A 17,860-nucleotide genomic window follows, 5' to 3' on the forward strand; every position below is an offset into this window, starting at 1 on the left:
CTGCTCCAATAATAGATGCTTAAGTGAGTGGGTATAGGACAGCTCTTTCAAGGAGTTTTGCTCTAAGGGAAGCAGAGAAATCAAATGGTAACTATAGGACAATGGAGACATTTTTGCTTCAGGAAAGGGTCCATTTCATTATTCTGAGATAGATGTCGCCATTGCAAGAGATAGAGAAGCCTTTAACAGTCACTGGTGCTGCTGAGAAGAAGGTACCAAGGATAAAGCTACAGGACATTTGACCATCTGTACTTGGGGAATTGGTTCCAGGAACTCTGTGGATGCCAAAATCTGCAGATGCTTACTTTCATCCCTCATATAAAATGGCAGAGTATTTGCCAGTATACATATAATCTATGTATAACCTCTCTAGATCATCTCTGGATCACTCATGATACCTAATAAAATAAAAATGCTATGTAATAACTGTAATAACTGTTACACTGCATTGCTTAGGGAAGAAGGGCTGTGCGTATTCAGTACAGATGCAGTCCTCTTCACCCCCCACCAAAAAAGAAAAATTTTCAGTACTTAGTTGGTTGAGTCTGCAGGTGCACAGTACATGGATTGAAGGTATAGCTATAGTTTCACAAGGGTGACCAGTTTGTAGAAATGGAAGAGAAGGAACAATGTCAGGAGGAGGAAAGCAATAAGATTTAACAAATCACAAGTTTTAGTTTTCTATCACTGTAAGGGCTTGAGACTATCAACTTATAAACGGTTTAATATGGCTCACAATTTTAGAGATTCCAATCCAGGATCAGTTGGCTTTGTGGCTTTGGGGCCTATGGCACAGCAGCACATCGTGGCAGAAGCAAAACTGTTCACCAATGGCCGGGAAGCAGAAGAGAAAAAGAGGGGCCAGGTCTCACTCTCCCCTTCAAGGGCTTGCTTCCAGTGGCTTGAAGACCTCCCACTGGATCCCACCTTATAGAGGTTCTGCTGCCTCCCAGTAATGGCTCTCTGAGGACCAAGCTTTCAACACTTGGGTCTTCAAGATCTAAATCAACATCACACATGCTGAATGAAGGACACAGACCAGTAGACATGTTCACGATGTTTGAAGATGAAGTATATGTAGAAGTTAAGAGAAAGAAATGTCTTCTTTAGAATAAGATGATGTGACAGCTGCTGTGGTGGGTTCAAAGCTAGGCACAGGCAAGGAGGGTTATAATTTTTAATCTAAATTTAAAACCAAATTAGTTTTTTAGACAAAATAGTTTGTCTTCCCTGTTGAAACTTTGGTTTGAATAAACTTTTTTCTTCAAATATACGTGCATTTTATTAAAAAAAAAAAAAGATATTGAATGCTGGCTCTGTCCTGGGTAATTTTCCGGTGTCTATGATGTCCAACTGCACATGGCAGATATGTCTGCACCACAGATCTTACCATTGTTTATTAAAAAGCAACTCCTGGTCTGGGGCTGGGGCTCAGTGGTAGAGCGCTCGCCTAGCACATGTGAGGCCCTGGGTTCGATCCTCTGCACCACATAAAAATAAATAAAATAAAGGTATTGACAACTACAACTAAAAAGTAAATTTTTTTAAAAAAAGCAAACTTATTTTGAGGAGTAAATAAAAAAAATTTACTTTGATATGTTCAACATGTAGTTATTCTTGTGTTTTCAAAATATTTCTATAGTCAGGTACAGCGGCACATACCTATAGTCCCAGCAACTTGAGAGGCTGAGGCAGAAGGATCACAAGTCCCAGACCAACCTTAGTAATCTAGCAAGATCCTAAGCAATTTAGTGAGACTCAGTCTCAAAAATTTTTTTAAAAAGGTATTAAAAAGAGCTGGGCATGTAGCTCAGGGGTAAAGCACCTCTGGGTTTAATTCCTTGTACACCCCCCCAAAAAAAATAAATAATTGCTGTTTTTGTTGGGCTTTGTATATTAAGAAGTAGTAGAAGAGAATACTCACATGCAGTCAATTTTGTTTGGTACTATAGTGTATGGGGAAGCCACATTCTACTCTTTAGTAATGGATATGTGGTATTAATTTTTATCATAGTAGAGTTTAATTGCATTGGATGTTGCCCTAAATAGATGGGTTGTCAAGTTTGGAAGACTTAATAGAATTATATTGATGCTTGAATTTTGTTTTGCTTTTTTGTTAGTTTGTTTTGTTTGTACCAGGGATTGAACGCAGGGGCACTTTACCGCTTGCCACATTCTCTCCCTTATATTTTATTTTGAGCAGGATTTCATTAAGTTACCTTAGGCCTTGCTGTGTTGTTGAGGCTGGCTTTGAACTTGCAATCTTCCTGCCTCAGCCTCCAAGCTGCCTGGATTATAGGCATGCACCGTGGCTCTCAGTTTTTATGTATTTTAATATGGTGGTAATTTAATATGGTATATTTTAATATGGAATGTAAGAGTGGTTTGAATTTTTTTTGGGGGGTGGTACTAGGGATGAACCCAAAAGCACTTTACCAGTGAGACACATCCCCAGCCCTTTTTTAAAATTTTTCTTTTGGGACAGGGTCTCACTAAGTTGCTTAGGGCGTAAGTTGCTCCGGTTGGCCTTGAACTTGGCAATCTTCCTGCCTCAGTCTCCCACATTGCTGGGATTACAGGTATGTGCCACCATGCCTAGCAAGTGGTCTGAATTTTATCCAAAATTTCCAAATTTGAAGCATTCACTTTGGTGTGGGTGTGTGTGTGTATGTGTGTGTGTGTGTTTGTGTTTCAGTGCAGCAGTTGTTGAGAAAAGCATAAACTTTTTTTTTTTAAATGTCTTTTTTTTCCCCCCACAGGAAGATCTCTGCAGATATATTGGAGCTGGTGGAGGAGTCACTGGACCTAAATCTGTTGAATAATGCAGTTCGCCTAAAATTCCAGAATTGTAACATCTTACCTGGAGGGGTTTATGTCTCAGAGACCCAGAATCATGTGATAATCTTAATATTAACCAATCAAACAGTGCACAGATTACTTTTACCACACCCTTCCCGGATGTATAGGAATGTAAGTTGGTTAATTATAGTATCTTATTTCTCAAATTATTCTAGCTCTCAAAAACTAAGTCCAGGAACAATATTTTTTGGAATTGGGGAAATTTGGATTTGTTGTTAGTCCTCAACAAGGATACTTTGGTAGTTATAATTTTAGATAATCAGATACACATTTTAAGTTCACAAAATAGCATTCTTTTAAAAAAGAAAGTTTTTTGCTATGGGCATGATGGGCACTCCTGTAATCACAGCAGCTCAGGAGGCTGAGGCAGAAGGATCGCAAATGCAAAGCTAGCTTTAGCAATTTAGTTAGTTCCTAAGCAACTGAGCAACCCTGTCTCAAAATTAAAAAACAAAAAATTGAAAAGATGATGCAGCCCAGTGGTTAAGCATCTTTGGATTCAATCCCTAACACTTTTTTTAAGTAATTGAGAGAAACTAAGCAAAATTCAAAGTTAATGTGACTTTAAAAGATTTTTCTTTTTCATTACTCATAGGAGTTGGTAATCGAAAGTCAGATGCAGTCAATATTCACTGACATTGGAAAAGTTGATTTCAGGGATCCTTGCAACTATCAATTAATTCCAACAGTACCTGGACTATGCCCTAATTCTACCACCTCAGCAGCCTGGCTTAGCAGTGATGGGGAGGCGCTGTTTGCTCTCCCATCTGCTTCTGGGGGCATCTTTGTTCTTAAACTACCTCCTCATGACATTTCTGGTAAGAATGGGAATTGAGCATGGATTCAACTTTAATCAAGAAATATTGGGGGGAGGCTGGGGATATAGCTTAATGGTAGAGTGTCTGCCTGTCATACATAAGGACCTGGGTTCAATCCTCAGCACTACGAAACAAAAAAGAAAGAAATACTGGGTGTGAGTAAGCTCATTTGTAGAGTGTTTACATTCATGAGGCCCTGGGTTCAATCCTCAATACTATAACAAAAAGAAAGAAAAAAGAGATATTGTCATGAAAACAGACCTTTGGCTACTCATGAGAGTACACACCTGTAATCCCAGTGACTCAGAAGGCAGGCTTAGGCAGGAGGATCACAAGTTTGAGGTCAGCCTTACAACTTAGCAAGATCCTATCCCAGAAGTTTTAAAAAGGTGATGAGGATATTCCTCAATGGTATAGCTACATCCTGAGTACCGTGGATTCAATTCCTAGTACCCACGGGTGCAAAAAACAGACCTTCTAAAAGTTTGACACCACCATCAACACAAGAATTGCTTCTATACTGCCCCTGCTTTGGTTGTTCATTGTTTACCTAATGATTCCTGATGCTTTACTTTTACCCAAGGGGTTTTGGACATTGGGTGAGGAACAATAAAACATTGGATTATAGAAAACATAGATAAATATAAGACAGCCTATTCTAAGTCCTCTAGTAGAAAGGAGTTGACTAGTTGTCCACCCTCAGATTGAGAATTTATAATTAATGGAATAAAGGTTATCTACTGATATCCAAGTCACCACTATCTCTTCCTGGAGTGTTGAATTAGCTTCCTAAATGTTTCAACAGATTTCTTTACCTCTCTTCAGGAGTTTCTCAGGCAGACTGATGCATTTAAAACATTAGTTGATACATGTCACTGGATTGCTCAGAGCTGTTCAATGAGGGTGTTTATCTCCACTCTGAATAAATTGAGTCCTTAGATTAACTTACAGCACTCTGCTGCTGCCACTCTGACCTTGTCTTTTTGTGCTTTCCCTTCATCTCTCCAGTAGCCACATGCTTTCTTACAACTCCTTAAAACACTCAGGCGTACTTGGGGCATTTGCCTGGGATAGCCAGCTACCAACTCAGTGTCACCTCAGTGAGGCCTTCCCTCACTACTTTTTAACATTCAAACTCTCCTCCCCAGAAACTCACCAACAGTCTTCTATACTCTTATTTTTTTTTTCTGTACTTCTTACCACTCTTCTTAATTTAACTTAATTTAACTCCCCCCAATGAAATGTAAATTCCATGAGTAGTTTATTTTGTTTGCTGCTGTCCCTAGCACCTAGAACTACCCAGCACGTGAAGGGCACTTTGTTTTTGCAACAGTGAAATGATTCTGCTGAGTGGTAGCAAAGGTTACTGTCTGTAAATGGCAACATGTTCCTAAAGGTGAAGTTAGAGTGACAGCAGTGGGGCACATAAGCAAAAATTAACAAAACATTTTGGGAATTCATATCTATTTTTAAAAATATTTTTATAGTAAGTGAACATAATACATTTATTTTATTTTTATGTGGTACTGAGGATCAAACCCAGTGCTTCACCTGTGCTAGACAAGTGCTCTACAATTACTGAGCTAGAACCCCAGCCCAATATCTATTTTTTTTGATGCAGTAATAATTTATTATATTTTAGGGTGACATGTAGAAAAAGTGCATCCTAAAACTATCAGTACAAAAATGTAGAAGCCTGTCACCTATTATAAAGCCTTGTTTTGTTATGTCATCTTGCCTTTGGGTTTCTCTTAAGTATGATCAAGAGGTGCTTTGGCTGTTATTGCAGGTATAGTGTCCATTGTGGAACTGAAACAGAGTTCAGTGATGCAGCGATTGCTCACAGGGTGGATGCCAACAGCTATCAGGTAAGTGGTGTCTGGCAGGTAAATCAGAGGGCCTGGGGATATAATCTTTTTGCACTGGTCAGCACCTCCTGGTGTTTATAGTCTTATTCCAAGGCACACACTGCACTAGAGAGAAGAGTCTACATACCAGCACATTCTATCTGAAGAAAAATCAGACTGCAGTGTCTGTTTTATCTGTGATTGGACTTTGACAGCAGAAACTGGCTGTTTATATTCCTACAATATTCAGTTTGGTGCTTTTCCCTAATTTAACCAAAACCAATTTTGTGTAAAATTGCTGAAGTAGGAGGTTTTTGAAACTTTATAAAGGAAACAATATAAACTGAAACAATATAAAAGGAAAAGTTTTTAATTGTTATGTAGAACCTTTTAAAGTTTACCTTTTAAAAAAACCCTTTAAAGCCAAAGAGAAGTGTAGTTGTCTTATTTCAGTTGTCTTCTTCTGCTGAGAGCATGTGTTTATAATTTTATTATATCCTGAATTGCAGATTCTAATGATCAGATTATTTACAATAATAAAATTCTAAAATTGGGCCTCATGTTTTTAGGGGTGATCAGGGGCCTTCAGACCGTGCACTCAGTCTTGCTGTTCATTGTGTGGAGCACGATGCCTTCATCTTTGCCCTGTGTCAGGACCACAAACTACGAATGTGGTCTTATAAGGTAAATTCAACACTTATAATTACAGTTAGTTAAAATGGGATTGTGAATTTTGAGAGAAGATCATTTGGCTTGGAAATTATGGTCATTTCCAGATTCAGACAATTCATTTAGCTTTGCTTTCTGTACATTTGCCTCCCTTTTTTCTTTTGTCTTTTAATTTTGAAAATTATGAACCCTACAAGAAAGTTGAAAGAGTAATACAAAATATATCCTTCACTTAAGAGCAACAAAAGTGTTTTAAAAATGCATATTGATAAAATAATTTTTAAGATTTACCAAAACAAAACAAACAGCTAGTGATTTTATCTATCAGGCTGAAGAGGTACATTTTATCTTAACTCATTAAAAACAAAAAATCTACAGCTCAGCATGATGGTGCACACTTATAATCCCAGGTACCTGGGGGGCTGAGGAAGGAGGATTGCAAATTCGAAAACAGCCTGGGCAGCTTAGTGAAACCCTCTCTCAAAAGTAAAACGCTCATGTACACGATCCTGGGTTAGATCGGCCGTACCAAAAAAAATGTTTTATAGAATGTGTTTTTCTAGCCTGTATATTCTTTGAATATGGTCTATTAACTCTTACCTTGGGCAGGACCAAATGTGTCTGATGATAGCTGACATGCTGGAGTATGTCCCTGTGAACAAAGACCTTCGGCTCACTGCTGGAACTGGGCACAAATTGCGACTTGCTTATTCCCCTTCCATGGGACTCTACCTAGGAATATACATGCATGCTCCAAAACGAGGACAGGTATGGAACAAATAAGATATGTATCAAGTTATTCTGCATGTACTGATATGGAGAGTAACTGGGCTCATTGTACCAACCTAGATGTTTCAAGTGTTAAATTGAGGTAAGGGTGGTTTTGGGGTTATTGTGTGATTTAGAAGATCTTGAAGGGTCAGAATGAAAGGAAGTAGAGTTTAAAGGAATAGGAAAGGAAAAGTTAACCAAAACTAAACAAGAAAACTCACATTTGGAAGTATGGGTAAAAAAGAAAATGCAATTACTAATAAGGAAGTTTGGTATTACCAAGTAGTTTTGAGAAAGTTAACTTCTAAAAATAATTTTGCTCATCAACCAGATGCCAATTGTTGTATGCAGGATGTAAAGCAATTGTATAAAATAAATAAGTAGCTGTTTGTTGGGTATTGTGTGTTTGGCACCGTGCCAGGCCCTGGATGTTCATACATTAATAAAAGCAAACACTCAGACTGAGCTTACTGTGAGTTCACTCGCTGTGTGTGTTATCCATTTATTCCTAATAATATTCCAATGAGTTAGGGTTTGCCTTCCTTGCTGCTGGAGCTTTATTTCCCCATACTAGGTCACTGTCCTGTCCCAGTGTCTCCTCAGTCCTATTTGGGCTCAGACCCTTTGATGCTACTGTGCCACTCTTGTGCAGAGGACACCCTCACTACTCTACCCTACTTTCCACCCTGTATCAGACTTTCCCAGCATATAGTAGAAGCCATCTCACCCTACTCCTGCTGCTCTGACCCAAGCCAAGCCAGTCCCAAATGTAGATGCCTGTTACTTCTTTAGGTATATGGGTTTTGTGGGGGGGTTTTTTGTTGTTGTTGTTGTTTTGTTTGTTGTTGTTTTGTTTTTTGTTGTTATGTGTTTTTTGTTTTTTTGTTTTTTGATGCTGAGGATTGAACCCAGGACCTCATGCATGCTAGGCAAGTGCTTTATTGATGAGCTACATCTCCAGTCATTCCTTAGGCTCTTGATTCATCACACCAGGCCATATCGCCCTCTGCATGCCTGCCCTTTGCTTGCTGGTATCCTCACTCCCTGTGCTGGGACATGCCTGCATAGGTGTTCCTTTCAACCTCTTTAGGCTGACTCCCCATGCCAAACCCCTCCACTCCACATCACCCTTGGGCCAGCAAGAACACCTAGTCTACTCCGGGCACCTAATGGTTTTAAGACTGATTGTGGAGGAACAAAATGAAAGGAAAGAGAATGTCCTCATTCTTAAAATTGTTTTCTGATGTTGAAGCCTAAAGGGTTGGGGTGTGAATCATTCTTAATCATGTGAATATGTCACATAAAAAAAAAAATCTGTCAGTTGATGGACTTTTGTGTTGTTTTTGGCTTTATGAACAATGCTGCTATAAACGTGTTTGATTAAGTGTTTATATAGATGTATGTTTTCATTTCTTTTTTATATATGCCCAGGAATAGTGGAATTGCTGGACTTTTTTTTTTTTCTTTGTAATACTGGGTATTGAACCCAAGGGTCACTCAACCACAAAACAATATCCCAGCCCTTTTTATTTTTTATTTTGAAACATGGTGTCCCTGAGTTGGCAAGGCTGGCCTCAAACTTGCAATCTTTCTGTCTCAGCCTCCTAAGAAGCTGGTATTCCAAGTGTGTGCCACCATACCTGGCTCAATTGCTGGATCTTATGTAACTCTATGTTTAATTTTCTGAGGAACAACCAGAATGTTTTCCAAAGTGGCTGTACCATTTTACATTGTCACAGGTAGTCTATGAGGGTTCTGATTTCTTCATTTTCTCATCAACACTATTACCTGGGTTTTTCAATCCGTCCATCCTGGTGGGTATGAAGTATCAACTCCTTGTGGTTTTTTGCATTTCTAAGCGTCTTCAAGTGCTATTATTTATATATCTTCCTTGGAAACATGTCTATTCAGAGCATTTGCCCATTTATTAAATAGAGATATTGATTTAGGGGTTGGAATTGAACCCAGGACCTTGCTACATACCCCCAGCTCCTCTTTTTACTTTCTTTTTTTTTTTAATATTTATTTTTTAGGTGTAGATGGACACAATACAATGCCTTTATTTTTATTTGGTGCTGAGGATCGAACCTGGGTCCCGCCTGTGCTAGGCGAGCGCTCTACCACTGAGCCACAATCCAAGCCCCTCTTATTTACTTTCTTGATGATATTCTTTGAAGCACAAGTTTTTAACTTCAATGAGGTCCAAAGTATTTTTTTGTTATTGCTTGTGCTCTTAGTGTCATACCTTAAGAGGCCTTTGCTAAATCCAAGGTCATAAAGATATACTCCTATTTTCCTCTTAGAGTTTTATAGTTTTAGCTTTTACATTTATGATTTTGATCCATTTGTGTTTTATACATATATATATATATACACACACACACACACATATATACACACACACACACATACACATATGTGTGTGTGTTGTGTGTGTGAGGTAAGGATCCAGTTGCATGCATTCAATTGTTTTGCATGTGGATATCCAGTTTTCCCATCACCATTCATTTAAAAAGATGGTCCATCCTTTTCCCATCAAATGGTCTTGGCACTGTTGTCAAAATTGCTTAACCCAAGACATAAGGTTTTATTCTTAGACTTGATTCTAGTCCATTGATCTATTTGTCTTTGTGCCAGTACCTACTGTCTTGTTTACTGTTGCTATTTTGTAGTCAGTTTTGGCATCAGAAAGTCTTGGGTTCTACATTGTTCTTCTTTTTCAAGGTGGTTTGGCTGTTTATGAGTTCCTTTAGATTCCACATGAGTTTTAGAATTAGCTTGTCACTTTCTACAAAAATGTCAGCTGAAATTCTGATAGGGCTTGTGTTGGCTCTGTAGGAGATTGAAGATTTTGTCATCCTAGCAATACTGTTTTCTGATATCATGAGCATGGGATGTTTTTCCATTTTTCTAAGTCATCTTTAGTTTCTTTTTATAATGTTCTAAATTTTCAGAATGTAAGTTTTAGGTATCTTTTGACCATGTATTTTATACTTTTGGATGCTGCTGTAAATGAAATTATTTTCTTAATTTCATTTTCAGGCTGCTCTTTGGAAGTTTTTAGAAATATAACATTTTTGTATATTGATACTGTATCCTGCAACCTTTTTTTTTTCAGTCTTAAATGGACACAATACCTTTATTTTATTTATTTATTTTTATGTGATGTCGAGGATTGAACCCATGCCTGATGTGTACTAGGCAAGCGCTCTACTGCTGAGCTATAATCCCAGTCCCTGTATCCTGCAACCTTACTGAACTCATTTATTAGTTCTGAAAGATTTATGGTGAAATTTTTTATATATTAGGTAATGTCACTTGCAAATAAAGAAAGTTTCACTACTTTATTTCCTTTATAATATGGATGCCTTTTATTTCCTTTTTTTTCTTGTCTTTCTATTTTATTTTGGTTTTGCCTAAATACTCTGGCTAAATACTCCAGTACAATGTTGAAAAAAGTGGTAAGAGCTGGTATGTTTATCTTAGTCCTGATTTTTATTGCTAAGGTGTAAAATTTGTTACGTTAACTATGAACTTTTCATAAATGCCCTTTACCATTCCTGTTGATAGTGTTTTTATCTTGCCAGGAGGTTCAGTCTGGTGCCACAACTTTGATTCATGTTAAGAAACCAGTAATTTGGGCTGGGAGTGTAATTCAGTGGTAGAGCACTTGCCTGGTGTACCCAGAGCCCTTAATTCAATCCCCAGTACTGTGAAAGAGAAAAAGAAATCAGTAAATGTACCCACCATTGCTTTTGCATCATCAGTGCAAATACTGACACAGTGTAAAGGCAAGTAATGAAGTATTATTTTGAAAAGGGGTTTAACTTCACCAACCCCCTGAAGGGTCTCAGGCACCCTTAGGAACCTGTGGACCGTATTTTGAGAACCACTGCTCTAATGGATTTAAACTCAGATTTGAATGTAGTATTCCAGGAGTATATCAAATAGAGCTGAGCTATTGCCTCTTTTACTTTGAGCAGTATAGTTTTTAAATTAATGAAGCCTAAAATTAGAGTAGCTTTTTTGGCAGCCACATAACAGAACTAATCTATTCAGATTATAGTAAATTAGCAATTTTGGGAGTGGATACTGGAGGTGAACCCTGAAGCACTTCACTGAGTCACATGTCCAGTCTGTTCTATTTTTTTATTTTGAGACAGCCTCAGAATTAGTGAAGCTTCTCCCTTAGTTGCTGAGGCTGGCTTCAAATTTTCGATCCTCCTGCTTCAGCCTCCCAGTCACTAGGATTTCAGGCATGGCTATAATTTTTTTCTTTCTTCTTCCTTTTCACAAAAGCTGGTAGTCAGTGGTTTGTTTCCTCTCTTATTTGCATAGTTTGTATTTATTTTTTTTATCTGTTATTTTACATCCATTCCCGTTCATTTCATTTGTTTCTGGTTGTTTTTCTTTGAATCCTGAGTCTGATAATAAGAATTAATTTAGTCCCTCCCAGCATTGTGTCTTCTAAGACAGTAATAAACAGCACTATGGTGTGGTTCATGAAACAGTTCTGGGCCACAAATTCTTTGTCATCTTTTTTCAGGGAAATAAGTATAGGAAATGAGAGGAAGTATTTAGAAAATGGGTGTTTTTCAGTACTGGGGATTGAACCCAGGGGCACTTTGTCTCACTCAGTTATACCCCCAGACCTTTTTATTTTTTGAGACAGGGTCTTGCTATGTTGCTGAGGCTGACCTTGAACTTTTGGGCCTTCCTACCTCAGGTTCTCGAGTAGCAGGGAGTACAGAGGTGCACCACCTCACCCAGCATTTAGAAATTTATGTGGTTAGAAATTTTTCAGGCATTCATATTTGAAGTTAGTTATAACTTCAGAAATTAAAAAACAGACTCATTCTTTCCCACAGTTCTTTCAAGTTTGAGAAGCACTGCACTGAGTCAGCATTTTCCATCATTTTGTGTGTTTATGTGTGTGTGTGGCTAAAATCTATAAGAAATATTTTGGAGGCTGAAGCAGGAAGACCACAACTTCAAGACTAGCCTGGGCAACTTAGTGAGACCCTGTCTCATTAAGAAAAAAGGAGCTGAGAATGTAGCTCAGTTTTAGAGTGCATCTGGGTCCAAGCTCCAAGTACCACCAAAAAAAAAAAAGAAGAAGAAGAAAGGAAAAAGGGTTTCACTGCTACCTGATATATGTATTCATAACAAGACATAGCAGGAAAAGATTTTCATGAAACATATTTACCATTACTATGACACTACAATTGATGAACTAATGAACTCTAATAATTTAGGGCTTTTTGATTGTTTGGCTTATTTGTGTTTTTGTTTTTGTTATTTGGTGCTAGGGATAGAATCCAGGATCTCTTGCATGCTAAGCATGCTTTCTACCTCTGAGCTGTACCTGTATATTTTCCATATTTCATACACTCATGTTTTTTTCTCAAAAAGCAGTTTTCTTGTTTATTTTTAATACTTTCTTATGACCAGTTGCCTATGTTAAAAGGAAAGGGTCATCATCACTGTTAGTGCACGGTAAAAAATATGTATCTAAAATTACTCATTGAATTTAATTTTTGAGTTTGAAATTTTTTTTGGCAGCAAAGTTAACTACTAAACATGAATTATTTCCTAGTATTTTTTTCTTTGAGGGGGCTAGGGATTAAAACTAGGATTTCATGAATGGCCACACCTCAAGCCGTAGGATTTTGTTTTATTGATTGATTGATTGATACCAGAGTTTGAATCCAGTGGTGCTTAACCACTGAGACAAATCCCCAGTTATTTTTTATATTTTATTTAGGGACACGGGTCTTGCTGAGTTGCTTAGAGCCTCGCTGAGTTCTGAGGCTGGTTTTCAATTTGCTATCCTCCTTCCTCAGCCTCATGAGCTGCTGGAATTACAGACATGCATGATCATGCTCAGTAGGATTAATTTTTAATAAAGATTAACTCACTAGTTTTGCTTTGTGTTATTTGCATATTTAAAATTCTTTCTGGTACTTTGATAATATAAACTTAATAAGCTTCTGGTCATAATAAGATACCATACTTATTTAGGATGGCTATTATAGGAAACAGAATAACAAGTGTTGGCAAGGATGCAGAGAAACTGAAACACTGTAAGAGGCAGGTGTTAATTGAAGTACTGCAGCCATTGTGAAAAACTGTGGTAGTTACTCAACAAAAACAAAAACCCATAAAATTATAAACAGAAGAATTGAAAGCAGGGTCTTAAAAGAGAGATTTTTCAACCATAGACATAGCACAAATTATTCACAATAACCAAAAGGCAAAGTCAACCCAAATGTCTGTCAGTGGATGAATGGATAAACAAAATGTGGTGTATACCTACTATGGAGTATTACAGCTTTTGAAAGGAAGGAAAATCCACCACTTGCTACAATGTTGAGGACATTAAGACAAATACTACATGACTGTGAGGTAGCAAAAGTTGTTGTATTCATACAATCAAAAAGTGGTGGTTTCTGAGGGATGGAAGGGATGGGGAGGTTATTGTTTAATGGGTATAGAGTTTCATTTCTTCAAGGTGAGAAGAGTTCCAGAGATTGGTTGCACAACTGTGTGAATGTATGTGACACTACTAAACTATATATTTAAAAATGGTTAAGATGTGGGCTAAGGACATGGCTCAGTCATTGAAGACTTGCCTAGCATATGTGAAATTCCAGGTTCAATCCCCAGCACCACAAAAAACACCCACAAAAAAAAATAGGTTAACCATGGAATAGACAAAGGGGGATAAAGAAAAGGGAGGAGGGATAGGATAGAGAAAGACATATATGAATATTCCACAGTGAATCTCGCCATCATGTACATCCACAAAACACTAATTTATTTTTATTTATTTATTTTATATTTATTTTTTAGTTTTTTTTAGGTGGACACAATATCTTTATTTTATTTTTATGTGGTGCTGAAAATCAAACCCAGTGCCTCACACATGCCAGGTGAGCACGCTACCACTTAAGCCACATCCCCAGCCCCATAAAACACTAATTAAAAAAAAAAAAGAAAAGAAAAGAAACTTATCAGTAAGTAGCAGAAAGATCAGTAGAGGGAAGGAAAGGGGAAGTACTGGGGACTGAATTAGAACAGATTATATTGTATGCTTTTATAATTATGTCAAAATCTGTTGTCATGTATAATTAAAAAGAAACAATAAAAAGTAAATTTAAAAAAATATTAAGATGGTAAATTTTATGTTACATATATTTTAACCACTTTTTTTAATAAATTGTTTGAACACTGATAACCTTTGCTTTAGAAAAGTAGTATATTAATTATTTTTTTTATCATCTTGTATTTTTCAGTTCTGCATTTTCCAGTTGGTGAGCACTGAGAATAACCGCTATAGTCTAGATCACATTTCCTCATTATTCACTTCTCAGGTAGGTTGATTCATCTTTTTCGTATTTTCCAAGTACAACAAAGAAGTATTAACTTAAGCATAGCCAGGCAAGGTGGTATATACCTGAGTCCCAGCTGCTTGAGGAGCTGAGGCTGTAGGATCACTTGAATCAAGGAGTTTAAGACCAGCTTGGTCAGCATAACAAAGCCTCATCTTCCCCCCCCAAAAAAAGAAAGAAATGCCAGGCTTAGTGGCACACTGGCATACATCTATAATCCCAGTGTCTTAGGAGGCTGAGGCAAGAGGATTACAAGTTCAAGACCAGCCTCCACAATTTAGCAAGGCCCTAAGCAATTTAGCAAGACCCCGGTACCAAAAAAACAAAACGAAGAGATATTGACTGACCCTACTGTGTGTCAATGGGATTGTAATCTTAAAATGGAAATTTTTATGATGATAGAAACAAATTTTGATTTGGATTTATCAAATTCATGTAGTGGGTACCATGTTTTGTTTTTATGCATTTATCTCTCTTTAACAGTACCAATTTAAGTTATTATGAACTACTGCCTTTTCTTTCTTATTTCCTATTTCCATTTTCTTCCTATTTCTTTCTAGGAGACACTGATTGACTTTGCCTTAACCTCCACGGATATCTGGGCCCTGTGGCATGATGTAGAGAACCAAACAACTGTAAAATACATCAACTTTGAACAGTACGAGTCCCTTAACTCTGTCATCCTTCCTTACCACAAGTACTTTCATGCAAGGTCAAGAGAGCTGTTTATGTAGAACTAAGTCTACATTTGAAGGATTCTGACCTTGGTTTGCCTGTTGTTCTTATTTTCTGAAGTACTTTCTTTTGCATTTTGTTTTATTTTGTTACTTTTGGCTTTAGGACAAAATAGGGATACTTTGGGTTGGACTAAGATAAAGAAAATATCATATTTCTTGGAAGAGAGAACACATTCCCAAAATACTTCTCATCTGGAAATTTTCTTTTTTAGAGGGCATGGGAATTTAACCCAGGAATGCTTAATCTTTGAGCCACATCCCCATCCCTTTCTACTTTTTATTTTGAAACAAAGTCTTTCTAAGTTACCTACGGCCTCACTAAGTTGCTGAGGCTGGCTTTGAACTTGCAGGCTTCTTGCCTCAGCCTCCTGAGCAGCTGGGATTAACAGGTATGCACCACCACACCCAATTCATCAGGAAGTGTACTTCAAAGCAAGGGCTCACCAGCTAACCTTGCTATGGCCAGTACTTCTTTGTTGTTCTTTGTGTACTCTATTTCCTCATCATGAGATGAGAAATAGATTGGACAAACAGAGTATTTCCCAAACTTTTTAAAACAAAAAAAAACTTGTTCCTCAGAAAAAAAGAATTCTAATATATAATGCAAAACTGGTATTTTATGAATATAAAGTTAATATTAATATAACTTACTATTAATAATCTCTAATATTAAATATATTTGGCATCTAATATTTTAATGTTTAATGTTTTTATATTTGACAGTTAATATTTTTAATGTATGTGACATAAGTTTAAAATTTTATAAATTAAATTGTGATTATAAATACATTTTAGAAAATAATTTTTAAGCAAACACTTATGTAACCCCTGAAACACTTTAGAGGATTCCCTGGAACACAGTTTGAAGACCACTGAACTAATTGAACGCTCCAGGTCCCTCAAGACTGATTTTGGAATGGTTGCCCCCAGATTGAACACTCAAAAATATGAGAGTAGTCCTTGTAGATGGCATTCAGAGTAGTAAAAAACCACAGGCTATAGAGCCAGAACAGATTGTACAACTTAGTAGCAGTGATAAGGCATTGCACATCTTGACTTCCAGTTGGAGGCCAGCCTCAGCAACTTAGTGACACCTTGTCTCAAAATAAAAAAGGGGTGGGCAAATAGCTCAGTGATAAAAATGCCCTGGCTTCAATCCTTAGTACCAAAAAGAGAATGAGATCGTAAGGCATACGTGAGTAATATCTAGAACTGCATCTAGCATAATATCTAGCAAAGAACAAATGCTGGCTATTATTTGTAGATTTGTGTTTAGAATTTTAATTTCAGGAAGGTGCCTATTAAAAGTAATTAAGAACACATTTTCAGGGGTTGGGGTTGTGGCTCAGTGGTAGAGCACTCGCCTAGTGTGTGTGAGGCACTGGGTTTGATTCTCAGCACCACATATAAATAAATAAATTAAATAAAGGTCCACCGACAACTAAAAAGTATTTTTAGGAAAAAAAATTAAAACCCAGATTCTGCTAAGAATTCCTCCTCCTCCTCCTCTTTATGGCAAAACATACTTATTGTTAATAGAATTGATCAGGCAGAATGGTTGATTGCAGGGATTCCATTGATGAGGCCTTCCTTGCCCAGATGTTGCCAACGGCATAAATTTATTTTTGTGTAAACTTGGATTTTTGTCTGTAGTAATGTTGCAGGTCAGTGGAATCCAGTTTTTATGCAGCCTTTGCCAGAGGAAGAAATTGTCATCAGAGATGATCAAGACCCCAGGGTAAGTAACACTAAAGTGTAATGTTAGGGAATAATTTATCCTTATTATTTTAAGAACCAATTGTATTAGAGCTCTTTCAGCTACAGGTGAGTTGAACTGACTAAAGCTAAAAAAAGGATTGACTTGTGCAGCTAAAAGTTGAGAACAACCAGGTTTCAGTGCCTTCAAACCTTGGTCTCCCTTCTTTATTCTGCTTCCCTCCTGGTTGGGTATATTCTCAAGTATGCTCCCTCTCCTGAGTGGGTTTGCATTCTGTGAACTTAGCAGCCCCAGGGGAAACAGCAACGTCTCAGTTCTACAGACTGTATTCTTGGGGTGAAACTCTGGTCTAGCTTAAGTTGTGTGCTACTTCCTGATGTAGTCACTATGATCAGAAGCAGTTAGATGTTTTGGCCTACAATGGGACACAAGTCCAGCCTGGGCTTTGCCATTGCAGGACTGGTGAGGTCCAGTTGAGTATGGGCAGGGGAGGAATGGTTCCCCCCCAAAAAAAAGATAAAGAGATTTGTTAATAAATTGAGGGGAAAGGATTCTGCATGGGCACAAATGGTAGGTTTATTACATCTGTCATTTTATGTGCATGTAACAAGATAATTTTATCTTTTAATTTGGAGTATTTTTAATTGACATCAATTCTACATATTTGTGGAAGACATTGTGATAATGATACGTTTATATAATGTATAATTAGCATTAGGGTAATTAGCATTTCTACCTCCTTAAATATTTACCATTTATTTAGAAATAAGATAAATTCTGATAGACCTGTTCACTAGGAAAATAATAATTTTAGAAGATAAAACAATAAAGAACACAAGAGTCTCCCCATTTTTCAAAGATACCCCCAGGATAAATGAAGGAAAAAGCTTTTTGTTGCTGCCTTAGTGTTAAAATGTCATTAAAGCCTATGGACCTAAGTCTGAAACAATGACTATTGTGTAGGAGTGAAGATACCCACTTTAACTATCTGAAATTGAACATCACTAAATTTTTAATTCCAAAAAGTTATTAATTATTCCAGTTAACTACT

At 37.2% G+C, this 17,860-nt stretch overlaps 1 protein-coding gene across 4 annotated transcripts in view; it reads left to right on the forward strand.

Annotated features, from left to right (window-relative positions):
• Nup160 (nucleoporin 160) overlaps positions 1-17,860 on the forward strand; it is a 55,679-nt gene that overhangs the window by 2,959 nt on the left and 34,860 nt on the right. For all 4 annotated transcript variants that reach the window (XM_078046010.1, XM_078046012.1, XM_078046011.1 and 1 more), the window contains exons 3-10: positions 2,760-2,970; positions 3,455-3,677; positions 5,467-5,545; positions 6,094-6,208; positions 6,803-6,961; positions 14,260-14,337; positions 14,916-15,013; positions 16,746-16,830. In XM_078046010.1, coding sequence (XP_077902136.1) covers positions 2,760-2,970; positions 3,455-3,677; positions 5,467-5,545; positions 6,094-6,208; positions 6,803-6,961; positions 14,260-14,337; positions 14,916-15,013; positions 16,746-16,830 — 1,048 coding nt within the window. The remainder of the gene's footprint in view (positions 1-2,759; positions 2,971-3,454; positions 3,678-5,466; positions 5,546-6,093; positions 6,209-6,802; positions 6,962-14,259; positions 14,338-14,915; positions 15,014-16,745; positions 16,831-17,860) is intronic.

Source organism: Ictidomys tridecemlineatus, chromosome 4 (assembly GCF_052094955.1).
Source record: "Ictidomys tridecemlineatus isolate mIctTri1 chromosome 4, mIctTri1.hap1, whole genome shotgun sequence".
Classification (NCBI taxonomy): Eukaryota; Metazoa; Chordata; class Mammalia; order Rodentia; family Sciuridae; genus Ictidomys; species Ictidomys tridecemlineatus.